Source organism: Protomyctophum bolini (genome assembly GCF_963924005.1).
Source record: "Protomyctophum bolini genome assembly, chromosome: 2".
NCBI lineage: Eukaryota > Metazoa > Chordata > Actinopteri > Myctophiformes > Myctophidae > Protomyctophum > Protomyctophum bolini.
The window spans coordinates 7423878-7441891 of record NC_137863.1 but is presented as its reverse complement, the minus strand read 5'-3'; the positions used below and the strand labels follow the sequence as shown (position 1 = coordinate 7441891).

General features: G+C 42.3%; 2 protein-coding genes across 3 annotated transcripts; both read right to left on the bottom strand.

The window, feature by feature from the left end:
• Positions 1-1769: 1769 nt before the first annotated feature.
• LOC308326666 (major intrinsically disordered Notch2-binding receptor 1-like) lies at positions 1770-6817 on the bottom strand (the record flags this gene model as incomplete). Its single annotated transcript, XM_080779651.1, has 4 exons — positions 6693-6817; positions 3607-5644; positions 2852-3070; positions 1770-1964 (listed from the first exon to the last, which is right to left on the bottom strand). The coding sequence occupies exons 2-4, from the start codon at positions 5632-5634 to the stop codon at positions 1770-1772; spliced, it is 2442 nt and encodes an 813-aa protein (XP_080635777.1). The 5' UTR covers positions 5635-5644; positions 6693-6817.
• An 885-nt stretch (positions 6818-7702) lies between these two features.
• On the bottom strand, positions 7703-17849 carry evc (EvC ciliary complex subunit 1). 2 transcript variants are annotated; one of them, XR_013964914.1, is made up of 21 exons: positions 17371-17849; positions 17149-17262; positions 16792-16884; positions 15463-15686; positions 14861-14945; positions 14637-14735; positions 13788-13928; positions 13466-13627; positions 13123-13339; positions 12365-12510; positions 11988-12086; positions 11679-11891; positions 11431-11540; positions 10567-10777; positions 10144-10359; positions 9862-9997; positions 9312-9414; positions 9031-9157; positions 8407-8503; positions 7939-8196; positions 7703-7902 (listed from the first exon to the last, which is right to left on the bottom strand). XR_013964914.1 is itself a non-coding variant. In XM_080776489.1 (20 exons), exons 1-20 carry the CDS (start codon positions 17548-17550, stop codon positions 8048-8050), a joined length of 2922 nt encoding a protein of 973 aa, XP_080632615.1. In that variant the 5' UTR covers positions 17551-17849; the 3' UTR covers positions 7703-8047. The 2 variants fall into 2 exon arrangements, 1 of the variants encoding a protein (XP_080632615.1); XM_080776489.1 differs by having other exon boundaries at positions 7703-8196.
• Between the last annotated feature and the right edge of the window lie 165 nt (positions 17850-18014).

Sequence of the window (18014 nt, the reverse complement as noted above, 5' to 3'; positions counted from 1 at the left end):
TCACTATAACATTTGCATTATGCTCAAGAGGCTTGCACGTTATTTTCTACCACACCTTTCTAAACTTTTATAGATTTGTCCATTATGCTGATCACACAAAACAACGTATAGGCGGCTGGCCTACTACAAGACTCAAACTAGGGATGGGGGGGCATCATTTCCAGGACACAAGAATGTTTTGTAAGCCCTAATAAGTAAGTTTCAGAAACAAGCACCACTGAATTGTGCTGACTTTAAGGTTAGGGTTTCCCCATTGCACCATCATAACGGTAATGGATCCACAAGCAGCCTCATGGGGACCACTTGGCAAACATACATCTACTGTACTTAGGAAAATGCATCACAAGACCCTCTTTATCTGGACATCCTGTGGATGTTTGTATAAATAAAGTATGGGTGAAGTTTGCTGGTCTAAATAAACTAAAATTTAAACAAGCATTATACCGCTGTCTACCTGCACTTCGGTGTACACCTCATGCTAGTTTATCTATTCCACCATAAAGAAACAAAACAAATCCACTGACAAAGTCAACGTCTTGTAAATATAAATTGCTGACTGATAAATAGTGTAAAATTATAATGTAGCCAGAACAGGTCAAAATATGGAACTAAAAAAACATTTTAACTATAATTTGACAGGATGCCAAAATGGAACGTTACACCACTGACCAAACTACATTCAGCACCTCTCTGACTGTCTGTTGATACTGAGTGAGTCTAAAAGTGCAAGCCATTGAAATAACTTGATTACACATTGAATCAGCCACTCAGAGTGCTTCTTGGAAAAGGTATCTTTCCCACAATGCTTCAGAGCAAAAACATCAATGGAACTTTTTTACCATCCATTTCATGAAATGTGATGCTTGGAAGGTACTCTTACCCCCAATACAATTAGGAGTAAACCTAAGAAAGCATATAGTGTGTCCAATCTCACTGAGGGAGGAAATTCTCTATAAAATATATATAATATTTTTATTAATGTAAGTTTTAGCTGTGTAGCACGTTGCTTAAATGAGTCACAGAAACATTCAAACTAAACCAGGAAAAATACATTTCTGTTTGGCAAACTTCGGCATTTGTTTAAAACTAGCTTTACATTTCTTATAAAACAAGTATACACAGAGGACAACAATAAGCTTGTTAGTGTTGGCAAGGCAATGGCGTCTGAGATTGAAGAGTCAGGCAGTGCTCATAACTGTAGATTATTCACAATGTATTTGTACCAGTGTTTGTTTTCATAAACAAGCATCAGAATTAATGGGCATTTCTGTACTGGCTCAGTAAATCTGTTTTTGCTTTCACCGCGATGTCACAGTTATTGAATATTAGTAACTTTATGGATAGTTGAAATTTTGCAAGAACGTACTGTTTACGGTCAAATAAGAGAAATATAGGAGTGAACAAACCTGTGATGTTAATGAGATTTGTGTGCATTAGGCATTGAGGCAAACATCATGGAAATGTGAACACTGCCCAAATTCTTCATGTTTTTGCAAAAGAGTCATACCTGATGGTGCTGCATGTGGAGTGGCAGGAAATGCATCAAATCATCAATTGATCTTGATATTGAGTCATTGATTTGGGGGTCACAGTTTCGTATTGTATTTGTCTTATAGTCTTATGCACTAATCTCTCTGGGTATAAGTGCATTAGAATTGTGTCCCTGGGTACAGCACTCATATGCTTGCAGATGCGAGTGGAAGGTAAACATTTCAAAAGGAAGCATATAGACAATTGTGCTACAATCAGAGCTCTGAGTGAGAGGACCTTTATGTGCCGATGGTGCAGATGGGAATGACAATGATGAGGATAATGGTCACTGCGGTGGCAATAAGTGCACCCAGCTTGCAGATCTTGACCCGACGTTGGCTGGCCTCCTTGCGCCTGAGTAGAGCATCATATCCTGGAGTATAGATGTCTTCCATCCAGAACTCCATGTTGTTGGGGTTTAGGGACTCCTGATTCTGAGGGACAGAACACAGCAATCTTTTTTTTTATTAGATAAGGCAGTGTAGAATCAATTGAGCGATGGCAGAGAAGGGAAAGAAATACGGTCTGCAGTCAGAGACACGTTGACATAGACATACTGTCTGGTCAGGTATGGGCGTGCTGCCGCGTGCCCTGAACATAAGGTTAATTCTTAAAAGCTTGCCAAAGAAGAAACATTGATTCAGAGACATTAACTTCTTGCCTACGTTTTCTGTCCAAGAGAGTTCTCCACTGAGAGATATGTCCAGAGACTAAGGCTAACCTTGATGCCTCTTTTAGAAAGAATAAATATAGAGTAAAGCCTGATTTGGCAATCTATGATGCATTGTAAGCATGTAAATGTAAATCCGCTATTTTCCATGTGTGACATTGGTGTGCAACAAAGTTTTTTTTAAATCGTCTGCCTTACAAACCTACTGGAATTCAACTTCATAAACCTCCAAAACGTGAATAAGGGCACAAAACATTTACCTTCGCCACATTTCAGTGATATCAGTCAACAAAAATATACAGACAAGAAAAAAGGTTATATAAATAAAATGTACATGTAGCCTACCTCTACCTAACTCCACAAACAACAAAGATTTGTGGAAGATTTCTCTGAAGTATACAGTAGGCTACACTGCTCCACACACTGCAGATCTGTCACCCAATGAAGGCAATCAAACAAACCCACCTACTATGGACTGGTGACATGAACAATATGCCTAGTAGTGTCTAATATGTATATATTTAATATAAACTCGATAGGGGCTTTTGAAACATTAACATGAAAATATGAAGACTATAGGAAACATACTGTATGTGTGCATGCATGTATTTGTGTATTATGGACCAAAAGGACACTTGAGATAAGTAATACCTGAAGGTTCATAGGGTTAATTCGTGACTCTCTTTCATCTACGGTCCAGACTTGTCTCCCCCTTCCCTCTGCCAGTCTGGGGTCCATGATCTTCCCAGAGGCCATCCCTCCAATCAGACTGCTCTCCTTCTGCCCAAACAGGGCTGAGTTAAATACTTGGTCCATCAAACTCTTGGGCTTCTGGGAGAGCAGGTTAGTTGTGCTGTTTGACTGGTCCATCTAGATTAGAAAGTAGTGGGATAAATAATCAACCTAACATTTTCGTTAAAGAAAATTAAAATAGCTATAACATGAGCTGCAACCAAATACACCAGCCCCTCACAGCATTGCATAATAGGGTTACTTCTCTGCAGTGCAAACCAGTCAAAACAACAATTATTTCGAACAAAATATGGCAAGGCGGTCTAACCACATAATTACAAATGTCTGCTGCAGCGGACTAATTACGCATCTAAAATATTTAGTGGTTTGAGCCTCCCAAATGAACACAAGGTCAGTGGAATCAGTTATTGTACATTGCTCTGATACCCTATCATCTATCCTTGTACCTATCCAATGTTTTTGGATGTATACTTGTACACACACGCACACGCGCGTGCACACACACACACACACACACACACACACACACACACACACACACACACACACACACACACACACACACACACACACACACACACACACACATATTTGCTTTGCCCTCTTATTAAAGTCAAATATAAGATTTATTTCACAGAATGGAAGGATCCTACCTGTCCTATTTTCCCTTGAGAAACTTTGCTGTCTGTACTTATTGAGAACGATACTGGCCAGTCTCGTGCAGAGGTTGACATGCTTGGATGTTGGGAATCCATACTACTCTTCTCCTTCTTGGACTGGGATTTGGCCGCCCGACGCAGCGATGCATCCCTCTTACCCTCCTTAACGCCTTTAGAATCAATCTGACCCTTGCTGCCATCTGTTTGAACCCCAGAAGTGTTCCATCGGCTCCATTCCAGACTACTAGTGCTGGTTGCCGGGTACAGATGCCCAGACACAGACAGAGGTTGAGGGTCTGATATCTCTGATGCAGGGGTCACAGGGTGGCTGCTAAAGGAAGAAGCACCAGCACTGAGAGGCTCCAGCCACCGGCCCCCTGTGTGTCCTCCTCCACCTCCGGCACCTCCCACGATGGGCGGCTGGATCTTGTCATCCAGTCGCTGTACGGTGGAAAGCACCCGGCCGATCTCTGTCTTGACATCGGTCAGTGACTCCAGCTGCCGTTCAATCTGGCTCATCCGGAGCAGCAGCTTGCAGACACTGGCCTTAATGCCGTCGTCACTGCTCTCCAGTGAGTGGAAGAGCCGTTGGAGCTGTCCGAGGCGGCCGCGCCGAGCCTCAGGAGTGTCCTGGTTGATAGACGCGGCCCCGTCGTTGTGGTGCAGCACACCGGTAGAGCCGCACATGCTCATATCGTCCAAGAAACGGAAGATAGCACTGATGTCGTCCTCGCCAAACTCGGGGTCGTCCAATGAGGTCATAAACGAGAGCCGGTCAGCCTGGACTATGCTCCGGAGAAGCCGGGGGTCCGGAGTGTCTGTTTGGGTTCCCTGAGCCCTGAATCCATCAAGTACATTAAACACTCCACTACCCCCAAACTCCCCTCCCATGGAAGCCCCCAAAATGCTGATGGCTGGGGTTGATCGCCTTGGGGGCTGGTTCCCTGGTGACTCCATTCCTAGCCCCATTGTTCCCAGGGATATGCGGTCTTCCAGACTGTGACTCTTGCTGTTCCAGATCGACTTTGGGGTCTTAGAGGGTTGAAGGTGGCGGGGAGACAACTCTGGTTGTGAGCCTGGCCCAAAGTATGTTGAGTCGACCTGCAGATCATCTAGGCTCTCATGTTTGGCCCGGTGCTCTGGTGAATGGCGGCCTGGTGTGGGTGAAGGATAAGGGTTGTAGAGCGTCTCAAAGCTGTGATTGTCAAAGGAATTCTGCCCTATGCCAGGACTAGGAGACTCACTACTAACAGTCACCTGTGGTATGAGTGGCGGCTGGTTGTGGAAGTCCTTCTTGAAGATGTTTCTCTTCTGAGCAGAAGATCCCTGCTCAGGTTCGAAAACTTCCATCTGCGCAGAATCTCCACTAGACTCACTGTCCGTCTCTAAAGGCAGGTAGATGTTCTTCATAGTCTGGCCGGGGATCTGACCACCAGGGAACAGAGGTGTGTTGTGAGGCCAATCAAAAGACACAGCCCTTGCCCTGGCCGGAGGGGAGGATACGAGAGAGATCGGATCAGGAGGAAGACTTCCTCGCTTGCGACTCGAGTAACTTGACTTGGGGTAGAGCAAATGCTGATCTATAGGCCAGCTGTCAGAGTCTGAGAGGGCACGTGCCTTTTCCTGTCCAACGAAGCTCTGCTGACTGACTCCACGCAGAGAGGGCCCTGGGGATTGGTTGACGGGGAGGATTACCTGGGCTCTCATTGGCTGGCTTTCATCGAGCGCCACGCCTGTCATCTGAATGAGATTGAACATGGTTACAATATCAGCGGCCACGCCTATGGGTGATAACCCCAGTCCTCTGCTTGTAACCCTGTCTCGGAACAGAGTAGCCGGGAAACAAGGGTCTTGGCTGGCTGCAGCAAACAACAGGCTTCTTAGCTCTATGAGGTGTGCCAGATCAAAGCGGGTACTGACCATACGGCAGAGGTCTTGGAAAGTAAGCCAATGCCGCATGTTGGACAGCTCTTCCAAAATCCCTAGAAGTACTAAGGGATATTCCTGTTGAAAGCTGGCCATGGCTGCTCTCCTGGAAGGGAACACAAACTGTTGTCAGGAAGGATTCAGTCTGTTATTCTCCTGTTAAGACTTAAAAAAGACTGTCACTACACATAAGGATTTATTTTATGACTCAATGTTTATTCCTTTTTTCAAAATGTACACAGAAAAAAGGAGATGCATGGAAAATGTAAATAAATGAATACATAGCCTACAAATAGACAACCAATGAAACAAAACCAAGACAAAACGTAAATACAAAATACCAAACTATACAGAACAAAATACAATAGGCCTACAATACAAACAATACAATAAATAAAATAAAAGTAAGATATGCCAGGCTGCCTATACATTTATCCTCCTCTTCATCAAAGTTCTGTAAGATAGACGTGCTGAATAATGATGCCATGATAAAATATAAATTATGTGACATTTTATTTTTGATTTGATTTCAAGACCTCATTCTAGATAGCCTAAATTTTAGACAAATATAGGTCTACTTGAATAACCAGTTTGAGTGGGTGACAATTAGACAGCATTTAGGCTATCAGTTATTCAATTTTGAGACTGAAACTAGTCAAAACATAATGAAAGCCATGCAGCCATCAGGAGTGAGAGTGTAGGCTACAGTAGACTTGTTCATCTCCGACAGAAAAGGGCCTTTGAGTCAGTGTTCAGAGAGCGACCTTATTTTGGAACCTTAAAATAACTGACCATCTGATCTGATGACGGCGTTCCATGCGCACCTCGCTGCGTCACTCACTCACAACACAGAACTTTAAATTGATATTGATTCATAATTATAAAATCCCCACATTCCTTAATCTGTGGAACATAAACGATGGAAAGATAGTGCTGCCTTTAGTGCCTTAAAAAATGTGTGCAATGTAGATCAAGACGCAATTAGCCTATAGCCTACCTATACGTGCGCCTTGATCTGCGCTGATATAAAACAAAATCACACCCGATGGCCGATACGTGTGTGATGTGTCTGCTATCAACTGTAGCCTATTGCAGGACGTCTTTAATCAGTAGCTGTATAGTGGAAATAAACTGGATGGCTTTTTTCCACTTACCTGTTTCTTGGGAGTTAGACTCCAATATAGCCGAGCGTGTCCCTTAAGATTAAATCCTGTGTTCTATATTAATATCGAGACCATGTTACGCCAGATAGATCGAGTCCGGAGCATCTTAGCTTCTTGTGTTTCTTGGTGGGCTTCTCTGTTTGAAGCAGCTACTATCCTACAGCCCAGGCAGAGGAGAAAATTAGAAACGAGGTCATCTTCCCACACGTCCCTGCAGTCTCCTAAGGGACAGATAACTACATCCAAACGGTTTCCCTCACTGTCTATCTTCAACTACACTTGCAAAGTCAACACTTAGAAGGTCTATCTAATTTATAAAGTACATTTTACACATTGCTACAAGACAACATTTTTGGTGAGTGGTAGGCTATGTCCAAAAGCACAACTGGCATTAAGTTTGCATATGGACAAAGGGTAGATTAAGAATGAATGCTTTCAAATTGAGGGTCCTATAAATCTTCACTGTGCTGACAGTAAACCATAAGGCCTGTTACTTTGCTGCCTGCACACCGTCAACTGTCCGCCAGTCTGTTCTGCCCAGAGCTGTCACCATTACCCTGCATTATCATCCATAAAAGACATACTTAAAACCCCATTAGAGGAAGAGAAAGGCAAGGCTTTCATCCCTGAGTACTAGCACTCTGGCACAATCAGACTGGACATCAACAAATCACCGCACAGATCAGAGAGGAACACATCCATCAGGCATGTACTGTGAATCAATACAGTGAGTGGGCCGTGGCATGGAGGACAAAGTGGGCGTAGGAGAAGAATTATGATTTGTTACTGTCTAGCAATCCATATGCATATGGTGTCAACACTGACTTAAAGTGACTAATGCATGCATCCTGGGAGATAATCAAGTTTGTATAGGTGAATTAAACCTCGTACAGTACAGAGATTTATGCTGCACAATTTGTCAGAATTGTTATTGAGATCATTTCTATTGTACCAATTATATATTAACAATATTTCTTAATCTGCAAAAACAAAGATTGTTAAGTAAAAAGTGTTTTATTTATTTAAAAAAAAATGTTACAAAATATGAGAACTGGAAACATGCATCATGGTATAATAGTAAAGAGATGGAATCATTCATAATACAAACACAACTACAGATACAGCTTTCTTACACTCTACCATCATTAATAAACGACAATCAATCATCAAAATCAGGAGTTCCTTAAAATTCCACAAAGAACTTGGCACGCAGCCACGCACACACAAACACACACACACACACACACACACACACACACACACACACAACATTGTATGCATTGCACGCGCGCGCTCACACACACACACACACAAACACACACACACAAACAAACAGCGTAAACACTTCATTTAAGCTGAGATTCCCGCTCTCTTTTTCTCTTCTGCATTGGTTTTACAGCTGGAGTTACAATCGTTGGAGTCAGTGATGGATTCAGGGCTGGGTCCAGTAATGGATTCAGAGCCAGCAGGTTCAATACATTAGGACTCTCATCACCTGTGGAATCATCGCACAAAAGAAACTGAGGTGAGCATACAGATGGTTTCAACTTGCTGTTGTTGCTGGAAGATGTTTGACCATGTTGTCATTTCCCAGGGCAATGGTTACAAACACGATGTTCAACAAAGGTTGGAAAGTTCAGGACAGCTGTACTGTTACTACTGTATATAAATCTGTGCATCAGCACATAACTGCTGCTTCCTTTACCGGTGTTGTCCTCCTGACTGCTGGGTTCTGGGTCTGGACAGTGGAGAGGTACTCTGGCCAAGGCAGCCAACTCCGCCATAAAGGGTCCTTCTGCTTCCTGATGGACACAACACCACAGAGGCAAAATCTGGGCATTACTATGGATCTACTTCATGTTATATTGATAAGATAAATGTTTATTGATCCCTGGGGTGAATTTCATATAGTAGCAACAGGTAAGAGTAAGGAGAGGTCAGACACAGACACAGACACACACATAGACACAGACACACACACACACACACACACACACACCTAGATATGCCAACTGGAAATGATTAATGATGCTATGGGACATATTCGTTGTGCCAGGCATTCTAAAGGGGACACACACAGCTGTTGTCTAGTTCACATGATGTAAGGTTTTAACACATAATGTTACCTATCTTGATCCCGCACGCACACACACACACACCACACACACACACACACACACACACACACACACACACACACACACACACACACACACACACACACACACACACACACACACACACACACACACACACACACACACACACACACACACACACACACACACACACACACACACACACACACACACACACAGTACTTACTTACCACTAACTGTTCTTTAACTTTGTCCATGGCTTGATCCTGGGTGACCTTTTTTCGCCTCAACATCTCACACATCACTTCCTGTTCCATCTCATACTGCTCCAACACCCTCCGTTTGTGGACTTCAACCCTTCAGAAAAAAAAGTCTGCTCAGTTAACATATCGTTGCTGATGGAGGGAAACATTTTATCTCTTTTATATCTAAAAAATAATACAAAAGAACGTAAAATGGTTCCCGACAGCGATGATGTGTAGGAATTTCTGGCAATACAGTTTTGTTGTACCTCTGCTGAAACTCAGTGGATGTGGGCTTTCTGCCCCAGTTAGCCAGTTCTCTGAGCAGGGCTTTGTTGAGCTGATTGTTGCTCTCCTGTCTCTCAATCTCCTCTGGATAATGTCACACATATAGGACAAACATACAGTACCATTTGAAAGAATGTTTGGAATTCTGTCTGCTCCAAATTTTATATATATGCCTATTGCCCAACAGTTGGCAAAAATAACACAATACACTGAATACAGCATTGGATATAATACTATTATAGATGCTCAAAGGCACTTTAATCATCGTTCAGTTTTCAAAGGCATTAAGGACCTAAACACAAATAACATACAGATGAAGAAAAGCTAGAGATGGATATATTTCAATATTTAAAGTGGTTACATTTTACATTCAAATGCAAAATAAAAAGGATATAATTCTAAGCTATATTTATTCCATTAACTACTTTTATATTGTGTTGAGCAAGGTCTAAGCAAGGGCTTAAATACCAGAAGTTTGCGCATATGGATGTGCATGCATAGAATTTAATTTGAGCTCAGTTATCCTCTCACCTCTGCTTATATTTGATTGATCCTGTTGTAGTTTTCTGGTAGCGTCCTGTATATTGGAGTAGTAGCTTTGGACTATTGCACAGAGGGAACCTTTGGTCACATACACACTCTCAGAGGCTACCTCTGTCAGGTGACGCTGCAGTGAGGAGTATGCAGAGGAAGAAAATAGTAACTTGTTTTCTAAAATACAAGCAATCATTGTATGTTCATTTATTTGAAGGGAGGCGAGGAAGATCATTATCAAGCAGGAATATCATGGCATGATGGCAACTGGACTCCTACCTTCCAGCCTTGGTCTTTTTGCGGGACGGTCTGTGACTTAGCGGCCATCAACTGCCAGATGGCATAGCTGAGGGTGTGGCCCAACAGCAACTGGGCATGACTCTGTAATAGCTCTACCCCGGTTTCCAATTCAGACAGAAACTCCTGCTGGAAGCTGTGGTCCACCAATTGTCTCTCTGGGTCCAGGTGTCTCTCTGCTAGACTAGCACTGCTGTCCTGTTGTCGGCACGAGGAAACATTACAGTATAGTCTACCACGCTTTTGGGCTATCAAAAATAACAGTGACTTCATTAGAAAGCTAACATCCATCCTCTTTTCGTGTCTGATTGTCAGTTATGTCTAGTACATAACTCACAATCACCAAGTAAATGAGTGTTCAGTTGAAAGGCCTGTTATTTAGTAAATGTGCAAATTTTTACCCACCTTGTTCTGAGCTTTTGGACTTGAACTGGTAGTCTGGCTTTTACTGTGATCCTCTAGCAGCAAGGCTCTGAAATCGGCCCGTGAGAGCATCTTCAGCTTGGAAAGCCTCATCTCCTTCAGCACTTGCAGACAGAAGTGCCTGGTCACAAAGTGTCTTTGCACTGCCACGACCATGTGTTCATGTTTCTTCTCTATCAGTATCCCCACTTGGCTGGAAAACACATTACCGTAGGCTATTACTGTACAAAAATTCTGACAAATGTAAGAGGCTTTACACACCATGGCATGGGAGACTTATTTGTACAATTTGCTCATACGTCAACACAATTTCTATACCTTATATCCAGTCAATGTAAACGTATCAGTGACGAGACTTCATCAAGCAAAATTGTTTCCTACGTTTTGCCACGATATTATTATTAACACATCTAGCCAACAAATAATTGGAATAATTTAAACAGGGGTGCATACGTTGGTTAGACAGGCATTAGTCCGACAACACCGTCGCTCCCTACTTGCGCTGCCGGTTAAAACTCACCCGTGGCTCCCGACATGTGCGTCAGGTTAAACTTAAAACTAACCCATGGCGGGTTCAAACTAACCCGTGGCGGGTTAAAACTAACCTGGTATACCAAACCAAAGTTCCATGTAAAAATCAGATTAGAGTAAACTATGTTGTATATCTGTTACTGGTACACATTCAACTTGTGTACAAATTATATTACAAAATAAATAGGCAGTCAGTCCCAGTCATTCCAGACTAGACGAATCTAGCCATCAAAAAATGCATCAATCTAACAATGATCAGTTAGACTTAGATGTTAGAACTAGCACCATGTGATAAAAGAGGCCTCCCAAACTCACCTGTTGAGTGAGTAGCTCTGCCTGACTACCATGGCTTGGAGGATCTTCATTTGTTGTTCCCCCAGATGTCTAAGGCAAGACAGCACCAGAGCTGTCTCCTCACACCATACCTATCATCATCATACATGGGAGTTTTCCTTATTAATTTTGATATGATATAAACTACCGTACATAACATGAAAGCAAACTATTTTCATAAAAAAGTTTAGAAATGAGATAGCTGGACTTTGAAAATACAATCAGTCTACCTGTCCATCTTGATCCAGGTGAACCCTCATGTCTTCCAGTTGCCGGCTGGTTGTGGACTCTGACTGCTGGAGCTGTGAAATCAGCTCCTCCTCTAGATCCAACCACAGCTTCTCACAGTGCTCCACAGGCAGCTCTGACTGGGCTGGGAGAGCGTTGAGGAACACCTCCTTGCCTAGCTCCCCAAGTTTCTTTGACCAGGATGAGTGGAGCTTCTGGGGACACACAAGTGATACCATAAGGATAATGCTAGACAGACAAGCACACACAATGCAAACACTCAGATACCATACCATTAAAGGTCACCATACCCTCCATAGGTCACAGAGAGCTTCAGCCACTCTGTCATCCTGTTGGAGTTCCAGGTCATTGCTCTGCTGCTGATGTTTCAACATCAGCTCTTGGTAGACCTAGAGGACAGGTTCAGTTCAGTCGTATGTTAATACCATTACAATTCATTTATTGGATACTCTTTAGATAGAATAGTAGAGACAGAAAAATGAGGGAATGGGCAACACAGGTCTCCAGCTGTTTTCGAACCCAGGGCGTGGTGATTATGTGTTTGACACTTTCAACCTTTTTCTAAACTGAATTTGTGGCAGGGGGATAAAATCACAGACCTGAAAAGGACCAGAAATACACTAATAAACCCTGTTCAATGCTGTGAGATAGAGGGAGAGGTATTTACCTTGAGGAAGTGTTGTGGGTTATTATCGGTTGTTGAACCCAAGACACAACTCTTTTCCTTCACTTGGCTCCTCTGAAGCTTCCTCCTCTTTGACTCTGTCTTCCTGCACTTGTCACTCACCAACTCCTTTGCCTTTTTTATGCACTCTAGGACAAATGTATAGTTGGTATAGGTTTTATACACTGATTAACAAAATTGTTGCAAATAATAATGGACCAACACACCACACAATATATCATAATTTGGAATTTTTAAACAATTTGCACCAATATTATATTGTTAACTTATTATTATTATTATTTACAATAATCTTTTGGAAACAGCATTGTATTATCATTACAAACCCTGTACCAAGCCAAAAGGTAATGACTTGTGAGAGTTTAAATGTCAGTACAAGCATGGTGTTCAGTGCAAACTTGACCTTATTTAGGGAACAAAAGAGGGTTCCCAGAAAACGTCTATTTTCAGAAAGTAGCTCATTTAAGTTTGAGAACTAGGCTATATACTCTCACTTGAGACGCTGCCACAGAAGGTGGGAGTGCTCTAGTCCAGTGGTTCTCAAAGTGGGGTTCAGGGACCCTCAGGGTTCCTTGAGGAGGTTCCAAATGGACCTTTACAGGTCTGTAACTCTGACACTGTACAAATGGAACCAAATGGACCGTTGTGGCTACATTTGGTTCCAGTTGTACACTTTCAGAGTTATGAGAACCACTGTTCTAGGCGTTACATTTACATCCAAGCTCTGTTCTCTTTGTTACCCTCATTGCACTGCTGAACGGCCCCAGTCAGAGCAGCCTGCAGTTCTGACAGAGTCTTCTCCATGAAGACAAAGGTCAGGTGATCGTCACTTGTCAGCTGCTCCAAGGTCCTGGCTACCAGGGCCTGCCTCAGAGACACTTCCTGTTTTAGTAAAGCAGGCTGGGATTGAAGCAGTCCCATCAACTGCTCCCACCACAGTAATCTCTGCTGGGTCCTCTGAGAGGAGGGGAAAACAGACTTAATTGAAACAAGTGTACAATGGAATCTAAAATAATGCAATAAACGAGGCCACCACATGCCGCTGTGATCTGAATGGTATTAACCACATTATAAAACATTCACTTTTAAGTCTGCTTCTTGTGTGTCACTCAAGTGTTTTTCCATCAATAGAAGAGTATGTGTGAGAGAATGAATGATCTCCTGGGCCTCATCTGTAGGCACAACGCTGGTCCTGTCCAGGAGATGTTGGCACAGGGCCTCCACCTGCCTGCTGAATCCTTTGGTCTATGTGAAAACACATGTACATCAAACTTTGTTATGCAATGTTTTGTCTGTGAAACAATGTTTTGGTCTGTGTGAAATGAAAAGCCCTGAAAGTCCCTGCCCTATAAGACATTGTTTAATTTTGGATTTCTTTAATCCAAATGTTTCTCATGTTTGGTACCATTTGAAGGCTCTGCTCTAGAAGATCTTTCTGGGCTCTCTCAATCTCCTCCAAGGTGCAAGGAGCATCTGCCTCCTGGTCCTCATTTCCATCACTACTATTCTGGGCTGTTGACACCTTTTTCTTCAATTCATCCAGTTCCTGGAATGATCATAACACACAATGAGAATTCATTGAAATTAAATAGCTTAAACGGAAAGCACAATGTTTGGGTTTTGTGATGCTATATCTTGGTTGTATCTAAGTTGTGTTCATTTCTGTGCTAAAAGAGTGACTGGCGTCTGTTTACCATCAATGAGGAGAATATTTGGCGATTTTTTTTTATTTGATCAATCATCAAATCTTTTTTTCTTTTTGTTTATGGGTCCCTCTTGAAAATGAGATGCTGCATCTCAAGGGGTTGTCCCTTCAATAAAATCTGAAATCTGAATCAATGACGCAACAGAGCAATAAATACATGCGACCTATTGGACTAGATACTGTATATCATGACATGATATATTATGTACTAGATATATCATAACTAGTACACAACCCAAACTGTCCTGACATGCACATCCACCCTGTTATTCAGGTGCACCGTGCAGGACAAATAGAATATCAGCATCAATAATAATAGAATAATAAAATCATCCATGACCATGATGTAGCAATAAACATAGTGGGAGCAAGTGTAACAGAGTGCAGTGTGTATGTTTTTTTAAATACATTTTCAGCCATTTGATAGTGTATGAAAAAGGTGTGTAGTATTCATTGTACATGTATGTTGTGTGTAATAAAGCCAATGACTAGACACTGTAGACAGGTCATGAAATTCAAATAATAGATCAAATAAAGTAAACAATTTGCCTTTTCCTGCATTTGAAGAACATTTGTTGAGAATTCAGCATATTCTTTGTCTTTGGGAAAACGATGACTAAATATTATCTTCATAATTTGGAGGAAGATCTGCAACAGAAAGACAAAAAAGAGACCCCAAACATGAAACTCTATAAATTTAGATTAATTGTACATAATTTAATTGACTTGATATCTGTTATGATTATGTAAAAAGTTACATTCCATAGTCTCACCTGACATTTTTCTTCTTGGAGCTGAGAGCAATGCTGTTGAATATCCTGAAGGGCCAAACAGTACAAGCTGATCCTACCTTCAAACCTGGAGAAACAAGACAAGAAAATGCTAAATCCTTCTTGGAATGATTTTACTGTATTCTGAAGCCTGATCTTAATGACTTTTTTTAAGACTGTGATTTTAAATATCAATGTGTCTAACTGTAATTTAATTGCTGTTTGCAATAAGGCAACCTAAAGGTGTGAATTATTGAGCTGCTTCAGTGATTTGGAGACAGAATTACATAATTGACTGTATACACAGACAGACAAACAAACAGACACACTCAATACAATAATGTTGGCAGCTCAACTAGTTATTATAGGTTGGTTTCTTTATCTTTGTGAGGCGGCATAGCTAAACCTATCGTTCATTTTATGAAAGAAGTGTTGATAGATCATTATATTGGGAACAAAACTGGATATTGGGCCATCCCAAATTCTCATCCTGGTGGGCATGGCAGCCATTTTTCAAAATGGCCACTGTTCATCTAATATCCCAGTGACAATATACTCTCAGATAATTAACTAAATAATAATAATAACAAAACAATAAAGAATACCCAATTTGTGTCAGCGTGTGTGGGTAGTGGGAGACCCTGGTGAAGCTCTGGTTCTGTAGGCTCTTGGGCAGCAGTGAGGAGGAGATAAACTGACTGCTGTCATCATTGTCTTGCTCCTGGCTCAGAGACTCCCCGGTTGAAGAAGAGCAGGACTCATCATTGGGCATAGATGGCAGCTTGGCTTGCTCATGTAGGGAGGGGTTAGATGCTCCATCTGCTAGAGGCTAGAACAAGGGACAAGGCAGGTCATCACATTTGTAAACTTTGACTGGAAACGTTGGTGGAAAAGAGACCATCTATTATTACAATTGAGAAGAGCACACTTTGTGCGTGCACAACTTTGTGCGCAGTTCGAGTGGCCAAGTAATAGACCGTCCGTAATGTATGCAGACTGCGGAGTATGCGGAAGTGCCGTTTACGCCTGTGCTTTGTGGCTGTGATACTTCACTGACTTTACCTCTGTGTTTTCAACCGCGCACAGCATTGTGACTGTTTTTCGTGTTGCGATGGACCGATTGCGGTGAGCACTGAAAAAAACATGATCTTTAGTGGGTTCAGGCGTATCTATGGCTGTGAATGCTGGACACTAACACAAGCCCTACAGAAATCCCTGGATGGGTGCAACACCAGAATGTTACGTGTGGTACTTAACATCAACAGGGACGATCACATCACCAACAAGCGTCTGTACGGGGCATTACCAAGTGTAACAGAGAAGATAGCAGTAAGGAGGATGAGACTAGCTGGCCACTGCCACCGACACCAAGAACTACCGGCCAAAAAGCTTGTACTGTGGGAACCAACACACGGGCATCGATCGAGAGGACGTCCCACACCTACCTACGTGGACGTACTAAAGAAAGATGCTGGTGCAGAAAGCACAAATGAGCTGGCCAGATGACTGGAGACGCCGATGGAGGGCTCGTCTGAGGACAACGTAGAGAGAGTATGGATAGTGTCTGTTCTCTGTTGTATGGTAAATGGTGCATTTATATAGCGCCTTTATCCAAGGCGCTTTACATAGATTGCACACATTCATGGCGGTGGAAACGATGCAAGGCACCAACCAGCAGGAACAAGCAGGAACAGCAGCAACATCAGGAGCAATTAGGGGTTCAGTGTCTTGCTCAAGGACACTTCGACACTAACTCCGGGGAGCCCGGGTTTGAACTGGCAACCTTGCCGTTACCATCCGGCCACTCTACCCCTGAACCACCTGTACCGCCTGTGGTATAGTGGTTTCACTAATATCGATCTATAGTGGGTTCCTTCATGTTGATCTATGGGGGGTTCAGTTGTATGAATCTATAGTGGGTTCAGTCTTCTTACTCTGTATTTCTGGTTGATGGGGTAAACCACCCTTGCTCTCGATGCAAACGCAGCCACATCACTGTTCACGGGTTCACGTTGCTTCTTATTGTCCTGGAAAATTAATAAACAGAATAGAGATTGTGACACATTAACTATAGGCTCCATCGAGACCCCTAAGACCTAATCAATGTATGCAATTATGTACATGTTAATGTACTATATGTGTGTGTTAAAAAAATTATAGTTGTTACAATGGAATAGGCTGGATACACTGTTATTTCACGCTACATTAGATAGGCTATACATCTACATTACTACTTTGATTGTATGTAGGCCAAACTATTCCTTCCTTGTGACACTGGAAAGAATACTTACTTTAACATTAATGGTGCCACTCTGAACCTCCTTTTTGCTGTTGCTGACACAGTCACTTTGGTTGTTGTCGACTTCTCCATCCTCTGGTTCGAACAATCTCCTCGCATTGTAACCCTATTGCAACAATTCATAGTATTACACAAATATGTAAAAGGGGTGGTTAGGTTACCATTACCAGTAGTTATTTGTGAATGGGTATGGTAACTTATGGTTTGAACTCACTTGTCTGGTTAACAGCATAGGCTTCAGGCAGAACACATACAGAAGACTAGCAGCCAAGATCCCCGATAGCAGTCCACATACAGTAGCCACTGTAAGAAGTCCTGTGAATATACGCAGAGATTCTGTAAAACTGACCAATACATCCGTGGTGCATTCCGTTGTCCACTCCTGCTCTGTCATGATCTCTTGTCATGATCGAACAACTCCGTCAAGCAGCGGGGCGGCGTGGAAACAAATGCAACATAGCCTATTTGCATTGTTGTCGTTTTGCGAATCTCCAAAAAAACATCCAAAGGCAAATTGTAGTCTACGAAAACACTGGAAGATCTGAAAAAAGCAGTCAAAGGTGAAGATACGTTTGCTGCCGATGTATCGGTGGATGTTTTCTCATGCACATTATGAACTGAAGTCAATGTATTTTCATTAGCCTATATCAAACGATGAACAAAGTTAAACTAAAGTAACTTTTTACGGTAACCAACAACAGATTCCATGGAGATTGCAGTAGCCAATGGAAGACTCGCGTCACCAGCCTGGTTAACTTTCTATTTACTGCCCAGAGCTCAAATCCGGTGTAATACTAGCCTACTGTATCCGGTAATTTAAAATACAAATACGCACGCACCGTTTCCATATCCGCCCAG

Bases quoted from the DNA above. Each gene is read 5' to 3' on its own strand.
- evc (XM_080776489.1), bottom strand. From the start codon at position 17,550: ATGACAGAGCAGGAGTGGACAACGGAATGCACCACGGATGTATTGGTC. The intron at 9,158-9,311 runs GTACAACAAAAC...TTTTTTCTGAAG, and splicing joins TCCACTGAGTTTCAGCAGAG to GGTTGAAGTCCACAAACGGA. The intron at 8,504-9,030 runs GTAAGTAAGTAC...TGTGTCCATCAG, and splicing joins AAGTTAAAGAACAGTTAGTG to GAAGCAGAAGGACCCTTTAT.